At 44.7% G+C, this 21691-nt stretch overlaps 1 protein-coding gene across 1 annotated transcript in view; it reads left to right on the forward strand.

Moving 5' to 3' along the window:
- The window catches only part of QRICH2 (glutamine rich 2), a 119704-nt gene that overhangs the window by 67636 nt on the left and 30377 nt on the right, over nt 1-21691 (forward strand). The window contains exons 10-12 of the mRNA XM_088482743.1: nt 3821-3942; nt 11600-11665; nt 16911-17012. Coding sequence (XP_088338869.1) covers nt 3821-3942; nt 11600-11665; nt 16911-17012 — 290 coding nt within the window. The remainder of the gene's footprint in view (nt 1-3820; nt 3943-11599; nt 11666-16910; nt 17013-21691) is intronic.

The raw sequence follows: 21691 nt of genomic DNA on the forward strand, positions 1-21691 counted from the left end.
GTATGCAGTTGCTTGGATTTGAAAAGCTGCAGGTGGGCGTCTCAATACATTAGTCAGTGTCTGCGACATTTGCATATTTTTCGCACAGCAGCTGCAATGGCATTAGCATACAACTCTGAATCAGGCCCACTGGCATTATGTGTGACTCTGGATCGGGCCCACTGGCATTACGTGTGACTCTGGATCGGGCCCAGGGCTGTTGAGTGCCTGGCCGGGCCCTGGTAATGGAGGGGGCGTGGCCTAATTGCGGGAGGCGTGGGCACGTCCCCTTGGAAAAAATAAATAATAATCACTTTTTCAGCGCCGCACAGCGGCAATGCGCGCCGGGGAGGGGGGCGCTGTAAGCCCCCCAGCCCAGTGCTAAGCAGGGGGGGGGGCGCGATCAGTTTGATCGCTCCCCCCACAGCCATAGGAGACTTGCCGGCTGCTGCAGCAGCCGCGAGCAGTCTCACACAGCAGCCCGGCACAAGCTGTGTGCTGAGCTGCTGTGAGGGAGGGGGGGCAACGCCGGGCACGGGCCCCAGCCGGGCCCCTCTAGCAAGCCCGGGTAAACTGTACCCGCTCCCCCCCCTTCTCGGCGCCCATAATCGGGCCCACTGGCATTACATGTGACTCTGGATCGGGCCCACTGGCATTACGTGTGACTCTGGATCAGGCCCACTGGCATTGTGTGTGACTCTGGATCGGGCCCACTGGCATTACGTGTGACTCTGGATCAGGCCCACTGGCATTACGTGTGACTCTGGAACAGGCCCACTGGCATTACGTGTGACTCTGGAACAGGCACACTGGCATTACGTGTGACTCTGGATCAGGCCCACTGGCATTACGTGTGACTCTGGATCAGGTCCTATGTAGCACCAGGGACTAAAGCACAGAGTAAAAATCAGCTACCAATAAGTTTTTGCTTTCTTGTTGGTAAATTTCTTTTATTTATTTTTTACTTATTTCAAGCAACTTTTTCATTTTCAATGGTTGCATGACTCCAACATCCGCATAGCTGTAAAGACATGTTATATATACAACATTTTCAGATTTAAGCTAGTATAAAAAACAAATAAAATGGTAATTGTGAAGAAGTATTCTCTTACACACCAGACCCGACATCTTATCTTCCATCTTGTACTTTGATCCTTAGCAGAGGAAAACATAAAGATCTTTCCTCTGCTTTAGCGGCAGGTGCGCAGCCAGAAGACTATTTTATAACTGCAGTCACATTACCACCAGCATAATTAGGTGCACCCTGCAGTGGCGTAAGTTCATCCCTGACGCAAGTTATAATTTGGTGCACCCCCCCGGACACAGCCGCTGACACTGTAATGTAGCAATTGCATGCAGACAGGTTATAGATAGACCAAGGCAACAGCTGGTGGTCTGACATGGAGTTCTCCACTAGTGTATGGTGGCTTCTCAGGTGCTGGGAAGGGGTGCCATGTATTGGGCGGATGTGACGGTACACTCCGGGTACATAGTTACAGCCCTAATTGGGGCAGGCAGGCGCCTCCATTGTCTCCCATAGTTCTGACCCTGGCACCCCGTGGTCCTCCCGGCTGGCTATTTGAGCCTGCTCTGTGTACCAGACTTTTGGCACAATGTTAAGCTGAGTACACAATATATGATGTGCTTTCCCAGCGACGTTGTGATCCGATGTAACTATACATATTGCACAATCTGGTGTGCGACAGCGCAATGTGTAAATGTATCATTACATGCTGCATGTAACAGCACCGCGTCATTCATTGCATTGCCCCATCTGCTGTGCAGAACAGCAGATTGAAATGATGGGATGAACGACCATCGTTAAAGACTGATCGGATTGTACACACTATACAATGTGTACAATATAACGTTCCAATCCGCATCAGAACGATATCTCGTACATTATATTATACAGTGTGTACCCAGCTTTAGTCTCAGCTGGCCCTACTACTCTGACACATCTTGGCTCCTACATTTGGTTCCAACTCTCGTTATCCCTGCCGCAAGATATCACCTGCAGTCCTTGGTCCGTTGGATGTTACCACTGGTCTCTCAGTATCTAATGTGCCTTGTGCAGGAGGTAGTTAAAATCCAAACAGCTGGGATGCAGACGCTCACAATGACTGCACCAGAATCCTGACACCAGTCAGAATCCTGGCACGGCATCTCAATGCTAAGTACTGAGGTTACGGTTAGGCACTAGGGGGCAAGGGTTAGGTTTAGGCACTAGGGGGAGGTTAAATTTAGGGATCGGTGAGGGTTAGGGGTATGGTTAGGATACTTACCTGACATGTGTCAGTATCCTAACCCTGTTGGGATGCCAGCGTCGGGATTATGACCGCCAGTATCTCGAGCGCCGGCATCCCATACCCATGCCCCTTGTGTTTCATTCACACTTATACATTGCAGCCACCAGTATCCTTAGTGCTTTATTGCTCATTCCATCTGCACCTTGGTCAGTCAGTTTCATTCTACTGGTCATGTCTGGTACTCACATGGGACCATAGCCTGAGTGATGTTAGCAACTAAGGGCTCGATTCAGACCTAGTCGCTAAGAAGCGTTCGCTCTCAGCTAGCCGATTTTCGCATTCTGCGTACGCATCCCAGTACACGTGTGTGAACCAGTGAGAGAGATCGGGAAGAGTTCGCTCGCTGCGCATAGACTGCCCGGCAGAATGAGTGACAGGAGAAGCCGTTTGTGGGTGGTAACAGGGGCAGGCCGCTAGAAACTGCGGAGTGGAGGTGCAAACACAGGCGTGCCTGAGCGTCTTAACGCTGTTGCGGAGGCGTACATAATTAACAGGCAGCGTCATAGTACACGTCACCTGGTTGTATTTCACACTGAAGTGCTTGTGGTAGAGTATGGTCTGCCTCAAGCGCTGCGATCGCATCCGATGGTACCCAATGTACTGATGGTACATACACTTCGTGGAGATGACGTGTGCAAGTGGGCGTCTTAAGATAGGCTGGTGGGTGTTTACATACACAAAGCGATCGCACGCCAAGACATAGTGGGCATGCATATGCCTTGCCGTGCGATCGCCTGCCATACCGTCACTTTGCCGAATTTGCATATGCTGGGAGCGAGCGTACGCATCTTGTGAGCGGGTCTGAGTGAGCTCCTAAGTCCATACCTCCATGCAAGGAATCCTGATAGTCAGTTCTAAAGATCAAGTAGTCATGCCTCTTTAGCGAGTAGCATCAAACCGGACTGACCATATTAGTTCCTGACATAAAACCTTGCTTACAACAAATGCAGGCACTGTTCTGGGAAATAAAAGGGGTTTATATCACTTTGCTTTCCAACATTTATATATTATATATACCATAATTTATAACATTAGTCAACCAAATGTTTATTTAATCTGCCGTATTTACCATTTGTTTTTGTGCCCTCCTGAAAAAACCACATTGCAGGTTTGCAACTCGTGAAGATGTCAGTTGTCTGGTGGGAGTATATGCATCTGCTTGTCATTTCAGTATTTTTAGGGGGTGAGAAGAGTATATCTGTCCTTTTTCTTATCTGTACTGCAGAAAGTGGCTACATTTTGTGAATTGTGCTAAAATATGGTGGATCTTCACATTTCTGCAAACACTTAGATCTGATCAAATAGCAGAAAATAGTATTCACGCAAGTCATATCTGAGCTTCATTGCATTGGTCTTAAAATATATGATTATGCTTATTATGGCAATCCACATTTACAATTTGGGTTGGCCTATATATTTTAAGAAAGGTTGCCATGGATAGAATGTTGTGGATGTATAGGATGCTAGCTATAACGTACATATAAACACCTGTATACAGATATGTGTCTGTATTATATGATTCACCTCTACAGTTGGACCGCATGGAGCTGGATCCTTTTAAGAATAAATTAGAGGACCGTTGGAAAGAAATCCGCCAATTGCTGAAGGAACGGCCTGCCCAGTATGAATCAGATGAAGCTGCAGGTATCCGCAAGTAAGTAGCTCTGAGTATAGATCACTAAGTGGAATGGGGAATTCGTATAATAAATAAAGCACTATTTGTAACAAAGTACCTGTAACTAGTTGTTGTATGTAGTTTTTATATTTATATGTATTTGCTGTATGGTCTAGAGTCCCAGATATATTGAGATTAAGTCAGTGCTGTTATTTGTCAAAAGGATTAGAATCTTTAAAGATTAGGTAATTTAAGCAGTGGTAGGTAGTAGGTTACTGCATGGCCATTCTGCTGCCTGAGATGGCAAATTAAATGGCATCCTTTTCATCTATCGCACAAATTACCAAAAACATTTGCATAGTATACAATAAAAACACAAATTTTGTAATTTGTCACATTGCATCTATAAATAAGCTAGAAACTCCTGACTAGAACTTTTGCATTAAAAATGTATGTTTAGGATGATGTTCCCACCCACCATAGATATTTTATTAGCCATGAATGGTGTTTATTGATACCAAGGCAGCTATTGCCCAGTTCTGGAAGCAGGTTAAGCCTCCCCCCCGATCTTTGATAAAGTCCAAAATAGGGGTGAGCGGGTTCGGATTTCTGAAATCCGAACCCCCCCGAGCCCTCCCGATCCGAGTCAGGCTCGACTTTTCCCGCCTGACTCTGATCTGAAATCGAGGCAAAACGTCATCATCCCGCCTTCCGGGTCTTGCGGGTTTTGGATTCTATATAAGGTACCCGCGTCGGCACCATTTTCTCACTCGGCTGTGGACAGTGAAGAGGGAGGGTGGAAGTTAGGACTGGCTGGGCTGTGTAGTGTAGTGTAGTTTAGTGTTGTGCTGTGCTTTGCTGCTGTTGTCCATAGGGGCTGTGTCCACTCCTCCAAAGTCCATAGGGGCTGGCTGTGTTGTGCTGTGCTGCTGTTGTCCATAGGGGCTGTGTCCACTCCTCCAAAGACCATAGGGGCTGGCTGGACTGTGTTGTGCAGTCAGTTGTCCATAGGGGCTGTGTCCACTCCACAGTCCTGTGCAGTGTCCCAGTCCTAAAAGGGTGCTGTAGTGTTGTCCATGGGGTGCTCTGTCCATCAGGGGTGCTCCCCCCAAGTGCAAAAAAAATAAATATTTTTTCTGTGTTTGTGAATTGTGTGCACTGTGGCTGCACGCGCATCAACAAAGGAGCAGCGCCAAGCGTGCGCCTGTGTCCCATAAGTAAAGGGCCGGCTGGCTTGTCCATTAAAGGGTGCTGTAACCCCCAAAGGGCACTCCAAACAAAATAAAAAAATATATTTTTTTGTGTTTGTTTCCATTAAAGGGTGCTGTAACCCCCAAAGGGCACTCCAAACAAAATAAAAAAATATATTTTTTTGTGTTTGTGAATTGTGTGCGCAGTAGCCGCACGTGCATCGACAAAGTTGCGCCAAGCATGCACCTGTGTCATAGGTAAAGGGCCGGCTGGCTTGACCGTTAAAGGGTGCTGTAACCCCCAAAGTGCACTCCAAACACAAATAAAAAAATATTTTCTGTGTTTGTGAATTGTGTGCACTGTGGCTGCACGTGCATCAACAAAGGAGTAGCGCCAAGTGTGCGTCTGTCTGTTAAAGGATGGTGTAACCCCCAAAGTGCACTCCAACAAAAATAAAACATTTTCTTCTGTGTTTGTGAATTGTCTGCACTGTACGTGCATCCTCAAAGCAGCAGCGCCAAGCGTTTGTCTGTCTGTTAAAAGGTGGTGTAACCCCCAAATTCTTCTTTTTTTTTTCTGTCTTTGTGAATTGTGTGGGCTGCAGCTGCACGTGCATCAACAAAGGAGCAGCGCCAAGCGTGCGCCTGTGTCCCATAAGTAAAGAGCCGGCTGGCTCATTTCTTAAAGGGTGGTGTAACCCACAAAGTGCACTACTCTCCAACAAAAATAAAAAATTATTTTCTGTGTTTGTGTGCGCCTTAGCCGCACGTATATATCAATATAACATAAATGGAGGACCAAACTTTCTCCGATAAACATAAAATAGGGAAAGATCAAGAACCACTTCCTCCTAGTGCTGAAGCTGCTGCCACTAGTCATGACATAGACGATAACATGCCATCAACGTCGTCTGCCAAGGCCAATGCCCAATGTCATAGTAGAGGGCACATACAATCCCAAATGACGAAGTTCAGGAAAATGACCTTGAAAAAAACATTTAAATCATCTGAGGAGAAACATAAACTTGCCAATATGCCATTTACGACACGGAGTGGCAAGGAACGGCTAAGGTCTTTCCCTATGTTCATGACTAGTGGTTCAGCTTCACATGACGATGGAATCCCTCCTCCCGCTAAAAAAATCTAACGAGTTAAGCTGGCAAAAGCACAGCGAAGAACTGTGCGTTCTAAGAAGATATCACAAATCCCCAAGGAGAGTCCAAGTGTGGTGGCGGTTGCGATGCCTGACCTTCCCAGCACTGGACGGGAAGAGGTGGCTCTTTCCACCATTTGCACGCCCCCTGCAAGTGCTGAAAGGAGCACCCACAGTCCACTTGCTGATATGCAAATTGAAGATGTCACTGTTGAAGTATAACAGGATGAGGATACTGGTGTAACTGGCGCTGAGGAGGAAGTTGGCGAGGAGGATTCTGATGGTGATGTGGTTTGTTTAAATCAGGCTCCGGGGGAGACAGTTGTCCGTGGGATGAAAAAGCCCATCACGGTCATGCCTGGGCAGAAGACCAAACATTCCACCTCTTTGGTCTGGCAATATTTCTATCCAAATCCGGACAACAACTGTCTTGCCATATGTACCATATGTAAAGGTGAAATAAGTAGGGGTAGGGACGTTAACCACCTAGGAACATCCTCCCTTATACGGCACCTGCAGCGCGTTCATAAAAAGTTACTGTCAAGTTCAGAAACTTTGGCTAAGACCATAAGCAGTCCAGGGACACCTAAATCCCGTTGTCCTATTGTATCCAAGCGCCTGCAAACCACACAGTCAACTCCCTCCTCGTCAATTTCCTCCTTAGTCAGGATCGGAAGTAGTCCTGCAGGCCATGTCACTGGCATGACTGACTCTCCTATACGGGATTCCTCCGGAGGATCCTGCATTGCTACGCCTCCTGCTGCCGCTGCTGCTGTTGCTGCTGCTGGGAGTCGTTCATCATCCCAGAGAGGAAGTAGGAACACCACTACTTTTACTAAACAATTGACCCTCCAACAGTCCTTAGCGAGGAGGATGAAGTACGACAGCAGTCATCCTGAAGCAAAACGTGTAACTGAGGCCTTGACTGCTATGTAGGTGTTAGACGTGCATCCGGTATTAGCCATTAGTGCAGTGGGATTTAGGCAATTGATGGAGGTAGTGTGTCCCCGGTTCCAAATCCCATCTAGATTCCACTTCACTAGGCAGGCGATACCGAGACTGTACAGAAACGTCAGATAAAGTGTCCTCAGTGTCCTGAAAAATGCGGTTGTACCCAATGTCCACTTAACCACGGACATGTGGACAAGTGGAACAGGGCAGACTAAGGACTATATGACTGTGACAGCCCACTGGGTAGATGTATCACCTTATGCAGCAACAACAGCAGTGTCACCAGTAGCAGCATCTCAGAAACGCCAGCTCGTTCCAAGGCAGGCTACGCTGTGTATCACCGGTTTCAGTAAGAGGCACACCACTGACAACCTCTTAGAGAAACTGAGGGAAATCATCGCCCAGTGGCTTACCCCACTTAGACTCTCCTGGGGATTTGTGATATCTGACAACGCCACCAATATTGTGCGGGCATTACATCTGGGCAAATTCCAGCACGTCCCATGTTTTGCTCACACAATAAACTTGGTGGTGCAGAATTTTCTAAAAAGCGACAGGGGTGTGCAGGAGACACTTTGGGTGGCCCGAAAAATTTCTGACCACTTTCGCCATTCAGCGACTGCATGCCGAAGACTGGAGCGCCAGCAAACACTCTTGAACCTGCCCCGCCATCACCTGAAGCAAGAGGTTGTGATGCGGTGGAACTCAACCCTCTATATGCTTCAGAGGATGGAGGAGCAGCAAAAGGCCATTCAAGCCTATACATCCACCTATGACATAGGCAAAGGAGGGGGTATGCACCTGACTCAAGCGCAGTGGAGAATGATTTCTGTGTTGTGCAAGATTCTCCAGCCCTTCGAACTTGCCACACGTGAAGTCAGTTCAGACACTGCCAGCTTGAGTCAGGTCATTCCCCTCATCAGGCTTTTGCAGAAGCAGCTGGAGAAAGTGAAGGAGGAGCTAAGACGGAGCGATTCCGCTCGGCATGTGGGACTTGTGGATGAAGCCCTTCATTCGCTTTGCCAGGATTCCAGGGTGGTCAATGTTGAAATCAGTCCACTACATTTTGGCCACCGTGCTCGATCCTAGGTTTAAAGCCTATGTGGTGTCTCTCTTTCTGGCCGACACAAGCCTGCAGAGGTGCAAAGACCTGCTGGTGAAAACACTGTCAGCTGAAGCGGAACGTGACATGTCAACAGCTCCTTCTTCATTTTCTCCCGCAACTGGGGCTGCCAGGAAAAAACTTAGGTATCCTAAGCAACCCTCTGGCGGTGATGCAGGGCAGGCAGGACCAAGTTTGGACATCTGGTCCGGACTGAAGGACCTGGCAACAATTTCTGACATGTCTACTGTCACTGCATATGATACTGTCACCATTGACAGAATGGTGGAGGATTACATCGGTGACAGCATCCAAGTAGGCATGTCAGACAGTCCGTACCTGTACTGGCAGGAAAAAGAGGCAATTTGGAGGCCCCTGTACAAACTGGCTCTATTTTACCTGAGTTGCCTCCAGTGTGTACTCCGAAAGAGTGTTTAGTGCAGCCGGGAACCTTGTCAGCGAAAGGCGTAGGAGGTTGCTTCCACAAAATGTGGAGAAGATGATGTTCATAAAAATGAATTACCAACTCTTCCAGGGAGACTAGCCTCCAGAAAGTACAGAGGGACCTGTGGTGGTGGATTCCAGCGGGGACGAGTTAATAGTCTGTGAGGATGAGGATGTACACAACACTGAAGAGGGTGAGGAATCGGTGGATGAGGACGACATCTTGCCTACGTAGAGCCAGTTTGTGCAGGGACAGATTAATTGCCAGCTTGTTTTGTGGGGGCCCAAATGAACCAATCATTTCAGCCGTGTGGCAGACCCTGGCGCTGAAATGATTGGTTTGTTAAAGTGTGCATGTCCTGTTTATACAACATAAGGGTGGGTGGGAGGGCCCAAGGACAATTCCATCTTGCACCTCTTTTTTTTCTTTGCATTATGTACTGTTTGGGGCCTAGTTTTTCAAACTGCCATCCTGTCTGCCACTGCAGTGCCACTCCTAGATGGGCCACGTGTTTGTGCCGCCCACTCGTGTTGCTTAGCATAGCCTTTTGGACATAAAAACACTATTGTGAGGTGTGAGGTGTTCAGAATAGACTGGAAATGAGTGGAAATTAAGGTTATTGAGGTTAATAATAGCATAGGAGCAGAAAAACCAACACATTCTGTGATTTTAGCTGTTTTTATTCTTTTTTTAAAAAAAATACAGATCCAAAACCCAGAACCCAGAACCCAAAACACGGAAGGGTGGTTTTGGCAAAACCAATCCAGATCCAAAACACGAAGAAAGATCCAGATCCAAAACCAAAACACAAAACACGAAAAGTGGCCGGTGCACACCCCTAGTCCAAAATAAATTATAGTTTCTGGATGGAAACTCTAAATTGCTCTTACTCTTCTTCTGTTAACTCACCAATGATTAAGTGGTGCAGCTGGCATGAATTTATAATGACGGATCCATGCCTTCCAATAACCACACATTGATATATCCAAGTTTGGATGTGTTCTATATTTTGGTTTGTATAATGGGAGTTATGGAGTGTTTTTTTTACTGTCTGTGTAGGTCATACACTGATTTTGTTTTGTTTTGATTTGATTTTGATTGACAATTGCCTGTATTTCACCCTTGTCATACTTTTCCCCTTTCTCTTTTTTCTGTACCCTGCCTCTTTTTTTTTTTTTGTATGTCTTTACAAAAACAAAATTGAAAATTCAATAAAAATTAATGTTTAAAAAAAAAAAGTATGTTTATCTTATCTAAATTGTGATAAATTGGCATGAATAAATATAGATGCAAAACAGTTTCTTTATAAACAAAAATAAAACACAGAAACTTAAGAATTACGCTGACATATTATTTCCAGTACGTTGGTTTCTTTTAAATGTTTATTTTATAATAAACTAAGCAAACAACAATAACCTCCTGGGCTCTTACATCTATTTATTATCCTGTGCTCTCAGCACTTACTTAAAATTAGGTTGAAATGTACTAAAATGTAAATTTTGTGAAACAAATGGTTTCCAATTTTTTTCAACCCACTAGATTTACTAAAAGCAAAACCACTAGAAAGCCACCAAAAATCCAGCAAGTTACAAAATACCACAATACATGTGGGAGGAAAAATGTTTTCTGATTATATTAGGGGTGCAAATTAATATGTGTTTGTTGAAATAAAGAGAGCAATTATTTTAACATAATTGTATGGGACAATATTATGTATTAATTAAATGAAGGGGTCAATAATTATTTATGATGGGGGCAGTTACAATTTCATGTCAGTATAAATGGTGCCCAATTCATGTAATAATAAAAGCCCCTGTCCTTAAAATATAAACAAATTTAAGTATTACATAATATTGTTCCCTTACAAGAATGTTAAAATAATATTGCCCTCTTAAAATAATCTTTTAATATGTCCTAGAATATTCATAAAACAATGATGCACCCATAAGAAAAATTAATTGTTTTTGCCCCTTAATCAACAATGATTGCCTTCATAATTATTAAGTGTTTGGCAATCAGAATATGAGGATTCACTAAACAGCTTTTCCAGCATTATTTCTGGCGATTGTGACCAAAGCGCTGGTGGTTTTGCCATTTGCCATACATCTGCTGTTTAACAATCATCCTCTAAACCTCTAAATAGTAAATCCAGCGGTTTGGAGGTCAAATCCAACTGCGAAGTGTGCCGCAACTATTAAATTGACAGCAACCACAATTCTTAGTAGTTTTTATACCTAGTTTAGAAAATATCTCCAGAAGTTCCATTTGACTCATGTATTATATACATCCAATGGTTAATTCTTGGTAATTGGCATTTCAGTTGTTTCAAAATATTTCCAAACAGAAATCAAGTTTTATAAAGACATTTGAAGTTTGAACAGTTCCTTATAAGTTAATTTGATCAATTTATTTTAGATTTTTTTTTTCCTTTTATTTATTCTACACTAACTGACGTACCCGGCGTTGCCCGGGTTTAAATCTTAAAGTTATTACGTTTATTATGTGATGTTCAAATCCATCCACTAGTAGACCCCAACCATTCCATTAGGCATCCCAGACCAATTGCCACCCTTCTGTGAAGTTTTCATCCAAATCCATCCAGTGGAAGGCCCAGAACAGGCTCCCCGGGTCAATGTTCAGCCCAGCGTACACCAACGGTATTTAGAAAAGAAAACACTGAAAAGGGACTTTTAAAAATAAAACTTATCTCATAGAAAATACATGTTGGCCCAGCACATTATGTCATAGTTACTGAGAGGTTGAGGAACGAAGTTCCTGCTTGTTCCTGCTTAAAAATAGCACTGGCAGTGGGGGGGAATAACAGTTTGTTCAACCTTTGCATTATTTACCCCCAGGCAACTGATTACAAGATTTCACTGCATCTCTTGTGACCGTCCAGTCAATATGGTGGTGCCAGGACCGTAAGTTTTATTTTATTTCTTAAGTACTTAACCTAATATGTGTTCCACCAGAATATTTTTCCCCCTGTTTCTCTATCATCCGATTGGGGGACACTGCAACCATGAGATATGGGCAGGTCCAGTGTTAGACACTTCATTTGAATTCTGCACAAATTCTGAAAGTTCCTCCCACCCCCTCTATATACCTTCCCATCTGGAGATATCATTTTACACTAAGCACCCAGAGAGAATGGCTGCAGGAATAAAAATGTGTATTCTGTATTTCAATTAATTTATTACATTTTTATCTGAAATGAGTAAATGCACTCATTTTCTGCTAGAACACCCCCAATTTTTCCCATTTTGTAATAGAAGTTTAAGCAAACAAAAACAAGTCCCGTAATTACCCTGAAATGGTACAAAGATGAGTGGTAAACTGCTTGAGGTTAAATTTCAGACTTCTAAAAAAACTTTTCCATGGAACAAGAACTTACAGCTGTTCTGCAGCAATGGAAGTAAATTAAGCCTTGAAAGATGATGCAAACAATTCCTACAGGTGTCCCAAATAAATATGATGTTTAATTACAAACCCCCTGTCTGTATAAAAGCAGTGTTGACTTCAAACAGACTGTTACTACAATCTCTGAAACATTATTTGGACAATATTGCACTGCAGGAAGTAGTATACTGCAATCATGATGGCTAGAAAAAGGCAGCAAAGTCTCAGGAGTAGATTTTTGAAGCTCCTAAAGCTAAGTACACACTATACAATTATTGGGCCGATTTGACAATAAATGGGTGATCGGCCTGATTTATTGTATAGTGCGTATGAACGATCGTTTCAGCGTTTCACTGAAAATACGGTTAGAAAGCATCAACAAATGCATTCCTTCGTTTATCTGATCTGTCATACAAGACTGAAAATCTCTGCTTCAATTTCCCGATTTCGAGCAGTGTGCGTGCATTCTCAATAATCTGCCCATATTCCCTATGTTCTCCTGTCACTATGTCATCCTCCTTGTGGGCGGACATATGCAATATCAGTGTGATGTGGCGGAAAATCAGTAACTTCTAATAAAAAAAACTGCAAAATGCAGTGGCAGAACTAGAGATAGGTGGGCCCAGGTGCAAGAATATGCATTGCCCCCAGTAGTGGTCTCCCCCTCTATACAGTGCCCCCAATAGTTGCCCCCCCCCGTACAGTGCACCCAGTAGCAACCCCACCTATACAGTGCCCCTTAGTAGCGCCCCCCCTATGCAGTGCCTGTGACACTTACACACGCACACACACACATAACTTACCTGAATCCCCGCTCCTGCCGCGACCGCCAGGCCGCTCATCCCGGCCTGCTCTGCACTATGGGAGAGACGTCTTGCTGTCTCTCCCATCACCCGCTGCGGGGGAAGATGGAAAGCGGAGCTCATGAGTAAGCTCCAGCCGACTCCCTCCGTGGACTCAGCAGCCAATGAGAGTCTGTCTGACTCTCATTGACTGCTATAACAAACACACAGCTGCTGCTGGAGGCGGATTATTTGTTACTGTTGAGTGCGGATTGCTCTCACTGCGGTCTGCACTACACTTAAATACTGTGGGGCCCGGGGGCCACTGGCGGTGGGTGCAGCGGCGCTGTTGGATGCAGGCGGCTATGGGCCCCAGGTGCAAGCCACCGGCTGCACCGCCGCTAGTCCCGCCACTGGCATAATGTATCGCACAGTTATTGGAGCTTTCAATTTGCCGAAAAATCACTTTGTTTTTGATCAGGACGACAAATTATCGGACTGTGTGTAACTAGTTAACCTGACAAAAGTAAGGGTGCCACCTTTACTTAGTTCTGTGAGGAATCTGATTCTAACTTTTCCCCCTCAAGAGGAAGACAAATAACTGTACTCAGACCTTGAGGATCTCACAGACTCCTGCTATTTCACTATTTAAAAAAATATATATATTTTCTTGTGTTTCAACATTCACTTTGAGGCACACCAGTCAGTGTGTCTACAGGGAGAGATAGGTCTTGCCAATTGGGAACAGTGATCTTATCTAGAACTAAAGCAGAGCAGAAGTTATCCAGATCTGAAAGTGCCCGCTTGGAGAGCAATATCACTCTGTGCATCATTTGGAGGTTTAGAAGAAATCCTCATATGTATTTAAGATCACGGTTGCGTAGCTCTGCTATATAGGGTTTCAGCAGACTATACCGTTGTAGTGTACACTAGAGAGATCTTGAAAGATGAGTAATTTGTGGCCATTTAATTCCATACCATCTACATTTGTTTTTTTCTTAAGAGTTCCTCCTTTTGCGTGAAGTGATAGAGCTACATATCACATCTCTGGGGCTTTCTATGCATTGACCCCTCATTGTTAAGATTCTATGTGCCCAGTGTCATTGTGGTCTAATTCAAGAGTTTTGCCAAAATTGTTTGTAGGAGCATCAAAGAAGCCATGTATGAGGACATATTCAGGAAGTCCTCATATCCAAATATAGGGGTCTATTTACTAAGCCTTGGATGGCGATAAAGTGGACGGAGATCAGCCAACCAGCTTCTGTCATTTTTCAAACCCAGCCTGTGACATGGCAGTTAGGAGCTGATTGGCTGGTACTTTATCTCCGTTCACTTTATCTCCATCCAAGACCTAGTAAATAGACCCATAATTTTGCAGGCCTCAGTTATCGAGATCATAAATTTGGAAATGCATGGCTCTCCTTTTGATGGCTTGTTGGATCTGTGTGTTATGGAGTTGTGTAAGAAGCCTATAAGAGGTATTATTGTCTTATCTCCAAAGTGGTGACTCTCAAGCAAAGGTGAGTGATGTCCCGCTTGAACATAGAAGACGTGGGTGTGCATGGATTCTTGTAACAGTAATTCAAGCACCTGCACGTTTTGTTTGGATAAATGCACCTTTACATGGGCCAGAGTCTCTCCACAGATTCAAGATGGAGTCCTTAAGGTCAATAAGCACGACAAGTAACTTCCATTGACCTCAAAGAGGCATATTTGCATGTCCCAAACTAGGAGGACCATCGGTATCTTCTCAGATTTGCAGTAAAATCTCTTTATCATCAGTTTTCTGCTCTACTCTTCAGCCTGGCAACATCGCATGAAATTGGCATACAGATCTCAACCCTCTCATTCTATTTTCAAAAGAATGTATCTACTGTACCAGTGGAGCAAACATTTTTGCAGAGGGTGTATGGCATGTGCGAGGGTAATGCAGAAAGTAAAGACCGTTTGCATATTCCCGCTGCGCAGGTCATTCATCCTCCCAAATTCATGGTCCAACAGTCTCCTTAGCCAGTTTTCTAAGCCCTCTGTGAGTGTCGTACTGTTATGGTTGTTTTTAGCAATGTTGTGCATTGTTAAAATTGGAATACATACGGGAGACCGACAGTCGGGATGCCAGCGGTTAGAAGACCAACAGCGGCATCCCGATGCTCAGAATCCCGACAGGGGCTCGATAGGTATGATAACCCCCCCCTCTTCATCCCCTAACCCTTCCTTCCTGCATCCTAACCTTAACCCTAACCCTCCCCGTTAGTGCCTAAACCTAACTCTTCCCCCTTAGTGCCTAACCCTAACCCCACTCCCCCCCGGTAGTGCCTAAACCTAACCCCCACAGCCTAATCATAATCCTCCACTCATTCAGCCTAACCTTACCCCCCCAGTGGTTCCTAAACCTAAACCTCCCACGGCCTAAACCTAACCCGCCCCGCTATACTAACGTTCTGGATGCCAGCTATCGGGATTCCGGTATCGGCATCTCAAGCGATGTCCGGATTCCCGCGCCGGTATTCTGACCGGCACTGGGATTTCGACCACCAGCATCCTGATACAAAATCCCTCCGACTGTAAAGTGTGGAGGGTTAATAGATTCTTTAATGCGCAGAAAGAGATCTGGCAAAATATATCATCAAGTAAAGTAGGTGTATGGTGATGTGAGAACTGTTCAATAATGGACAAACATACGTGCATGATGAAGATTAACCAGGTGTCCATCATTTGTCACTGTTTTGGATGAGAGGTTTTCGATCATCCACCCTATAGTCTGGAGCTTGCTCCAATCGGTTTCACTTTTTCACTAACCTCAAAGAGTTCCTGGACGGAAAGCGTTTTGGAAAGGATAATGAGATGAAGCGTGCAATAAACAACTGGTTCAATGGACTGGAGGCAGCAGAGTTCAACAAAGGGATTCTAAAGCTTGTGGACAGATTTATTATTATTATCCTTTATTTATATGGCACCTCAAAGCCTTACACAGTACATAAATGAGCAAGAAAAACAGTTAATAGTAATGTAGGACAAGGACATGGTTTATAAACATAGCTACATAACACAAGCAGCAGGACATGAGCAACCAAGTGTTAGGTGCCGCTGTGGGGAGTTAGGAGTAAATGATACAATAAGTAGGGGGAGGAGAAGCATGTGATATGATAAATGTTTAAATGAAGGAGTTGATTATGTGAAGAAATAGACAAAGGTGCTCGGTGTTTAAAAATACAAAAATAATTTACCAAAAAATAGTTCTATTGTTATTTTTGCATTACTATCTGCATTACCTTTGTCAAACCTCCATATGCTCCTCCAGTAGCTCCATGGGACCTTAATTTGGTTTCCATGGTTTTTCTGGTAAACGAGTTTCAGAACTGGGAGAACTACCAATTACATTTCCCTATGTGGGTTTTCAACCTTAGGTGGTCTTAAATTCCACCAAACTCAAGACATTGTTTTCCTATCTTTAGGGAAGGGTGGATCTTTATCTGAAGAAGACTCTGAGACACTAAAAGGGATGTTGTCCAGCAACTAAAAAGCACATGATAATATTATAGCTCATTATGTCAGATCGGTGAGTGCTTCCTGGGGCACGGGTTCTGTACAAATGTTCACAAGATTTTACCATCACTTTTTGCATCTAATGAGGGAAGTAGAGACAACAGGATTTTTATATTTACGATAAATCCAATTCTCTGGTTCCTATGGCAGACACAGCGTTTCACCCTTTATGCTTTTCTTTTGTTCAGCAGAGTTCCAGACAGGAAAATTGTTCTTGTTTGTTTGAGCCTTTCTTACTTATTATATGGGCTTAGTTAATGCAGAGGTTCATGCGGAGGAGATATTAGGGGGAAGAGACATTTTCTAAATATGTGCCAAATACAAATGAAGTTCCTAACTCTATGAACAGCCTCTATGACCCATGGGCATAGTCCTCAATGGAATCAAAGAAATAGATTGTTAGAACTAAATACCTGTTTTCCTCTCATTTTGTGAATAGACAGATATTAACCATCCCAACCCTTCCTGGGCTACCATCACATCGCTCTAACCGGCCCTTTACGGTGTTTGAACTAGAACAAATCCGGCAGCACGGACGCAGGTTAGTAGACAGGTCACATAGAACTTGATTCATAACATTTTGCTGCTTCAGAGTCATTAGAAATTATTTCTTGTCAGAATCTTTTTTTTGTTTCTAGAACTTCCCTCCATCAACAAAGCAATAGATTTTTGTGAATAAGCTCACATATTATTTACAGGTATTGGAAATTTATTTTTATACACACTTCCAGAAAAACTATTTCTTGTTGGAACAAGACGGCTAGTTACTCTACTTACATCTTTACAGAAGCATTCATATAACAGTATGTGCTCCATGGGACTAATGCATAAGTAGAAAAGATAGCGGTCTCCTGAATGAAGCTGGACATCATTGCTACCAATGCATCCGAAACCTCCGAAACTAATGCACAGCAGATATCCCCACCAATAGCAAACAAGAGGGGGAAGGGCTATGTCTTCACTGATTTTAATGTTTATTTAGTTTCTGTGTGTGCTAATTTTTTAAGAGTTACACAATATATGAAAACTAGCTATTTGGAAACATCAAAATATCTTATCAATCGTTCATTATTCTGGCAGTCTAAAGTCAGAATTGGCCAATTTAAGGCAGCAGTACTAAAGAGCATCCACCAGTTCAGATAACATGCGACAGTAAATGCAGAAAAAGCAGATTAATTTTTGGGGACCAATGAAAGCCATCAGTATGACAATTAGAAATTGCTGGTATGCCCTTTGCAGCACTCCAGGACACTCGGGCAAGGAATTTGAGTATGAGAGATGTGGGCTTTACAATATAAGCAGATAGAGGCTGGTAGAGTGGAAGGTAGGGCTACTGCCGCTGCATGACACCGAGGGAAGCATACATTTAGGGGAGTAGATAGAGGCTGGTAGAGTGGAAGGTAGGGCTACCACCACTGCATGACACAAAGGGAAGCATACATTTAGGGGAGTAGATAGAGGCTGGTAGAGTGGAAGGTAGGGCCACTGCATGACACAAAGGGAAGCATATATTTAGGGGAGTAGAAAGAGGCTTGTAGAGTGGAAGGTAGGGCCACTGCCACTGCATGACACAGAAGGAAGCATACATTTAGGGGAGTAGATAGAGGCTGGTAGAGTGGAAGGTAGGGCCACTGCATGACACAGAGGAAGCATACATTTAGGGGAGTAGATAGAGGCTGGTAGAGTGGAAGGTAGGGCCACTGCCACTGCATGACACAAAGGGAAGCATACATTTAGGGGAGCAGATAGAGGCTGGTAGAGTGGAAGGTAGGGCCACTGCATGACACAAAGGGAAGCATATATTTAGGGGAGTAGAAAGAGGCTTGTAGAGTGGAAGGTAGGGCCACTGCCACTGCATGACACAGAAGGAAGCATACATTTAGGGGAGTAGATAGAGGCTGGTAGAGTGGAAGGTAGGGCCACTGCATGACACAGAGGAAGCATACATTTAGGGGAGTAGATAGAGGCTGGTAGAGTGGAAGGTAGGGCCACTGCCACTGCATGACACCAAGGGAAGCATACATTTAGGGGAGTAGATAGAGGCTGGTAGAGTGGAAGGTAGGGCTACTGCCACTGAATGACACTGAGGGAAGCATACATTTAGGGGAGTAGATAGAGGCTGGTAGAGTGGAAGTTAGGGCCACTGCCACTGCATGACACAAAGGGAAGCATACATTTAGGGGAGTAGATCGAGGCTGGTAGAAAGCATATAACCTGAGTGAAAAGAGTGGCAGAAAATATTGGGCCCGATTCTGATTCAGACACAAAGTGGCTGTACGAGTAATTGCGGGAAGCCATGGAAGACAGATTTACCATCTTAAAAGGCTAATGCGAATGTCCGTATGGTTTCAAGTGGGAGCCTGCGATGCCCACTGTTTATCCGTCCACAGCCGCAACCATCATCACTCCCATGCAGGCTCAGACTGGGCTGGCGGGGAATAGTGTAATTCCCCGGTGGGCCTCAGGGCTTTGTGGCCACGCCCCTTTCAGTGAGGGGGTGGGGCTTAGCAGGCCACGAATGGGGGCACTGCGGCACTCTCTGCATTATATGGTGGCCACTGCGGCAACTCTGCATTTTATGGTGGGCACTGCGGCACTCTCTGCATTATATGGTGGCCACTGCGGCACTCTGTAAATATATGTTGGTCACTGGTGCACTCTGCATTATATGATGGACACTGTGACACTCTCTGCATTATATGGTGGGCACTGTGACACTCTCTGCATTATATGGTGGGCACTGTGACACTCTGGGGAAAAAAGGGATTTCTGTGATTATGCGCAAAAACAGATTAAGAATGCAGCATATGTCTTAAAGGGAGGTTCACACAACTACCCAAATCAAATAACAGCTCAGCAATAATATAATACAATAATTGGCAAAAAAACTGTAATCATGCAATCATAAAAAAGGATAATCACCCTTAAAAGTCCAGCGTCATTATAAATATGCAAATCCTTTTTGCTAAACTCTTTTAATGATTTGTGGGTCAATCCATATAGATCATCCTCATTCAGATAGGTCATGTAGTGAAGGATAATTCCAGCATATATATTCCAACATTGATAATCGGAATTGGATAATATGAAAAAAAGAAAGAAAACCAGTAGTGCAGACACCTTTTATACCAATTTTAAAAAGTTTTAATTCTTTAAAATGCACTCACAAGTATAACATAATAACAAGCATATAACACATCAGCATGTGTATGGGATCAGCATATACTCATCAGGCCAGATCTTATATCAGTGTTGTAAACAGAGTTCCGGATACTCCTCAATACTCCTCCAAATCGGGAGGCAATCGGGGAGCCGACTGCCTAAATACAGGCAAAGGTGAAATGCCGGGCGTAGTGATGCCGGGCGCCGCGAGCGGACAGCCGCGGGGGGGGAGGGTTAGGTTTAGGGCTCCCGGGGGGGGACTTACGGTTAGGCAGCCCCTCGGGAGGGTTAGGCTAGGCGGAGGGAGGGTTAGGGTTAGGCACCCCCGGGGGGGACTTAGGGTTAGGCACCCCCCCGGGGGACTTAGGTTTAGGCAGCGGGGAAGGGGGTGGTTAGGGTTAGGCGCTTAGAGGGGGGATTAGGGTTAGGCACTTGGGGGGGGGAGTTAGGGTTAAGCACCCCTAAGGAGGGTTAGGGTTAGGGGGGTTAGGTTAGGTTAGTGGATACTTACCTATCCACGATCGGGATTTCCAGCGCTATCGGGCTTCCGCTGCGTCGCACTCTGCTCCTGTCGGGCTGCCGCTGACGGGAATCAAACCGGTATTTCATAACAATTCCGGCCAAATCAGATAAATATCTCCACCACAGCGTCCAGCAGTTAATGCAGCCACACCGCTTAACGTGTTTCGAACCAGGACTGGTTCTTCCTCAGAAGCGTTTGTGGCTGATCCTCCCTGATCCTCAATAAATACCCCCTTGAATTTAGATCATTAAGAACATACGTGTATAATTACGAGTCCATAAATGAGCAATATGCTTCCGCAATATGCGTTCCAGTCGGTATCCCGACCAATTACTGCACATGACCGGATATATCATCATGCATTCCAATCTTTAATAATGCGCATTACAGGAAGTTCCATGCGTTTCACTCTGTATTCAATTCCAGCTGATTGCTGCGCATGGCCGGATATGATGGGTGTGCGTTCCATCCATCAATATTGCGCATGGCAAAAAAAGTCCATGCGTTCCACGCCACATACATGTGTACGAATTTGTAGCTGCGATCGCAATTTCGCTCCGCACTGTATCAGGAACAGAGTCAAGAAGAAGACGGAAGGAACAGGACAGACACAGGCGGCATAGAAAGACCAGTGTCTCAAGTTTAGGAACTTTTTAAGACCTGCCCGGCACATACAAATATTCCACTTTCAAATTTATCATCCTCAGTGTTATTGTTATTGAAATAAGAATTGACAACACAATGTATAATTTTGGGCTATTTTGCCATTTATTGTGTCAACTCTTTCTTTGTGATTCCAAGCTGGCAATTCAGAAGTCTATGGGGTTAATCCAATTATACGCGATGTACTCGCTGGTGATGCGATGCGACCTTGCCAGCTGAAGCGCTCCTAGCTGCAGTCGCATCACATGTAACGTCGCTAGTTAAGGGGTTAATATCTGTGCTGTGATTTAAGCTTAGTATCCTGAAACCCTTTGACTGTGATTTCTACTCTGTCTGTGGGATGCGGCTGCCTGTATCAGTTTATGATTCTATGTTAGTGTCCAAGGGTTGGTATAACGATATTATAAGACTATAAGGGGCATATTTAGCACAATCCGCATCTCAGATTGTGAGTAATTGAATCTGCTCCTATCAATTAAAATAGTTGAAGGTAGGCGCTAGCTATACCCCCATGGAATTAGCCACAGCCCAGTAGCGCACACATGGGGGGTTTCTGGGTACTCAGAAACCCCCCCTGACAGACTGGAGTGCAGGCACCATGTTCTTAAGCCCCGCCCTCTCACAGCAAATTCCTGCAATTCGCGGGTCAATATGGAGGAGGCTGAGCCAATATGACGCAATTTAATTCGAACCTATTCATTTGGCCCTGCCGCCCTCCCGACTGACCCGCGAATCGCGGCATTTTGCCATGAGGGGAAGGGGCCTAATTAAATGGTGCCAGCCTGCTCGTTCCTGTACCAATCTAATCTGCTGCAAGGTAAGTTTGTTTGGGGGCGGAACTAGCGTCGGTGCATTGCACCAGGTAGCCTGCT

Source organism: Taudactylus pleione, unplaced genomic scaffold, assembly GCF_031769625.1.
Source record: "Taudactylus pleione unplaced genomic scaffold, aTauple2 ptg000290l, whole genome shotgun sequence".
Taxonomy (NCBI): domain Eukaryota; kingdom Metazoa; phylum Chordata; class Amphibia; order Anura; family Myobatrachidae; genus Taudactylus; species Taudactylus pleione.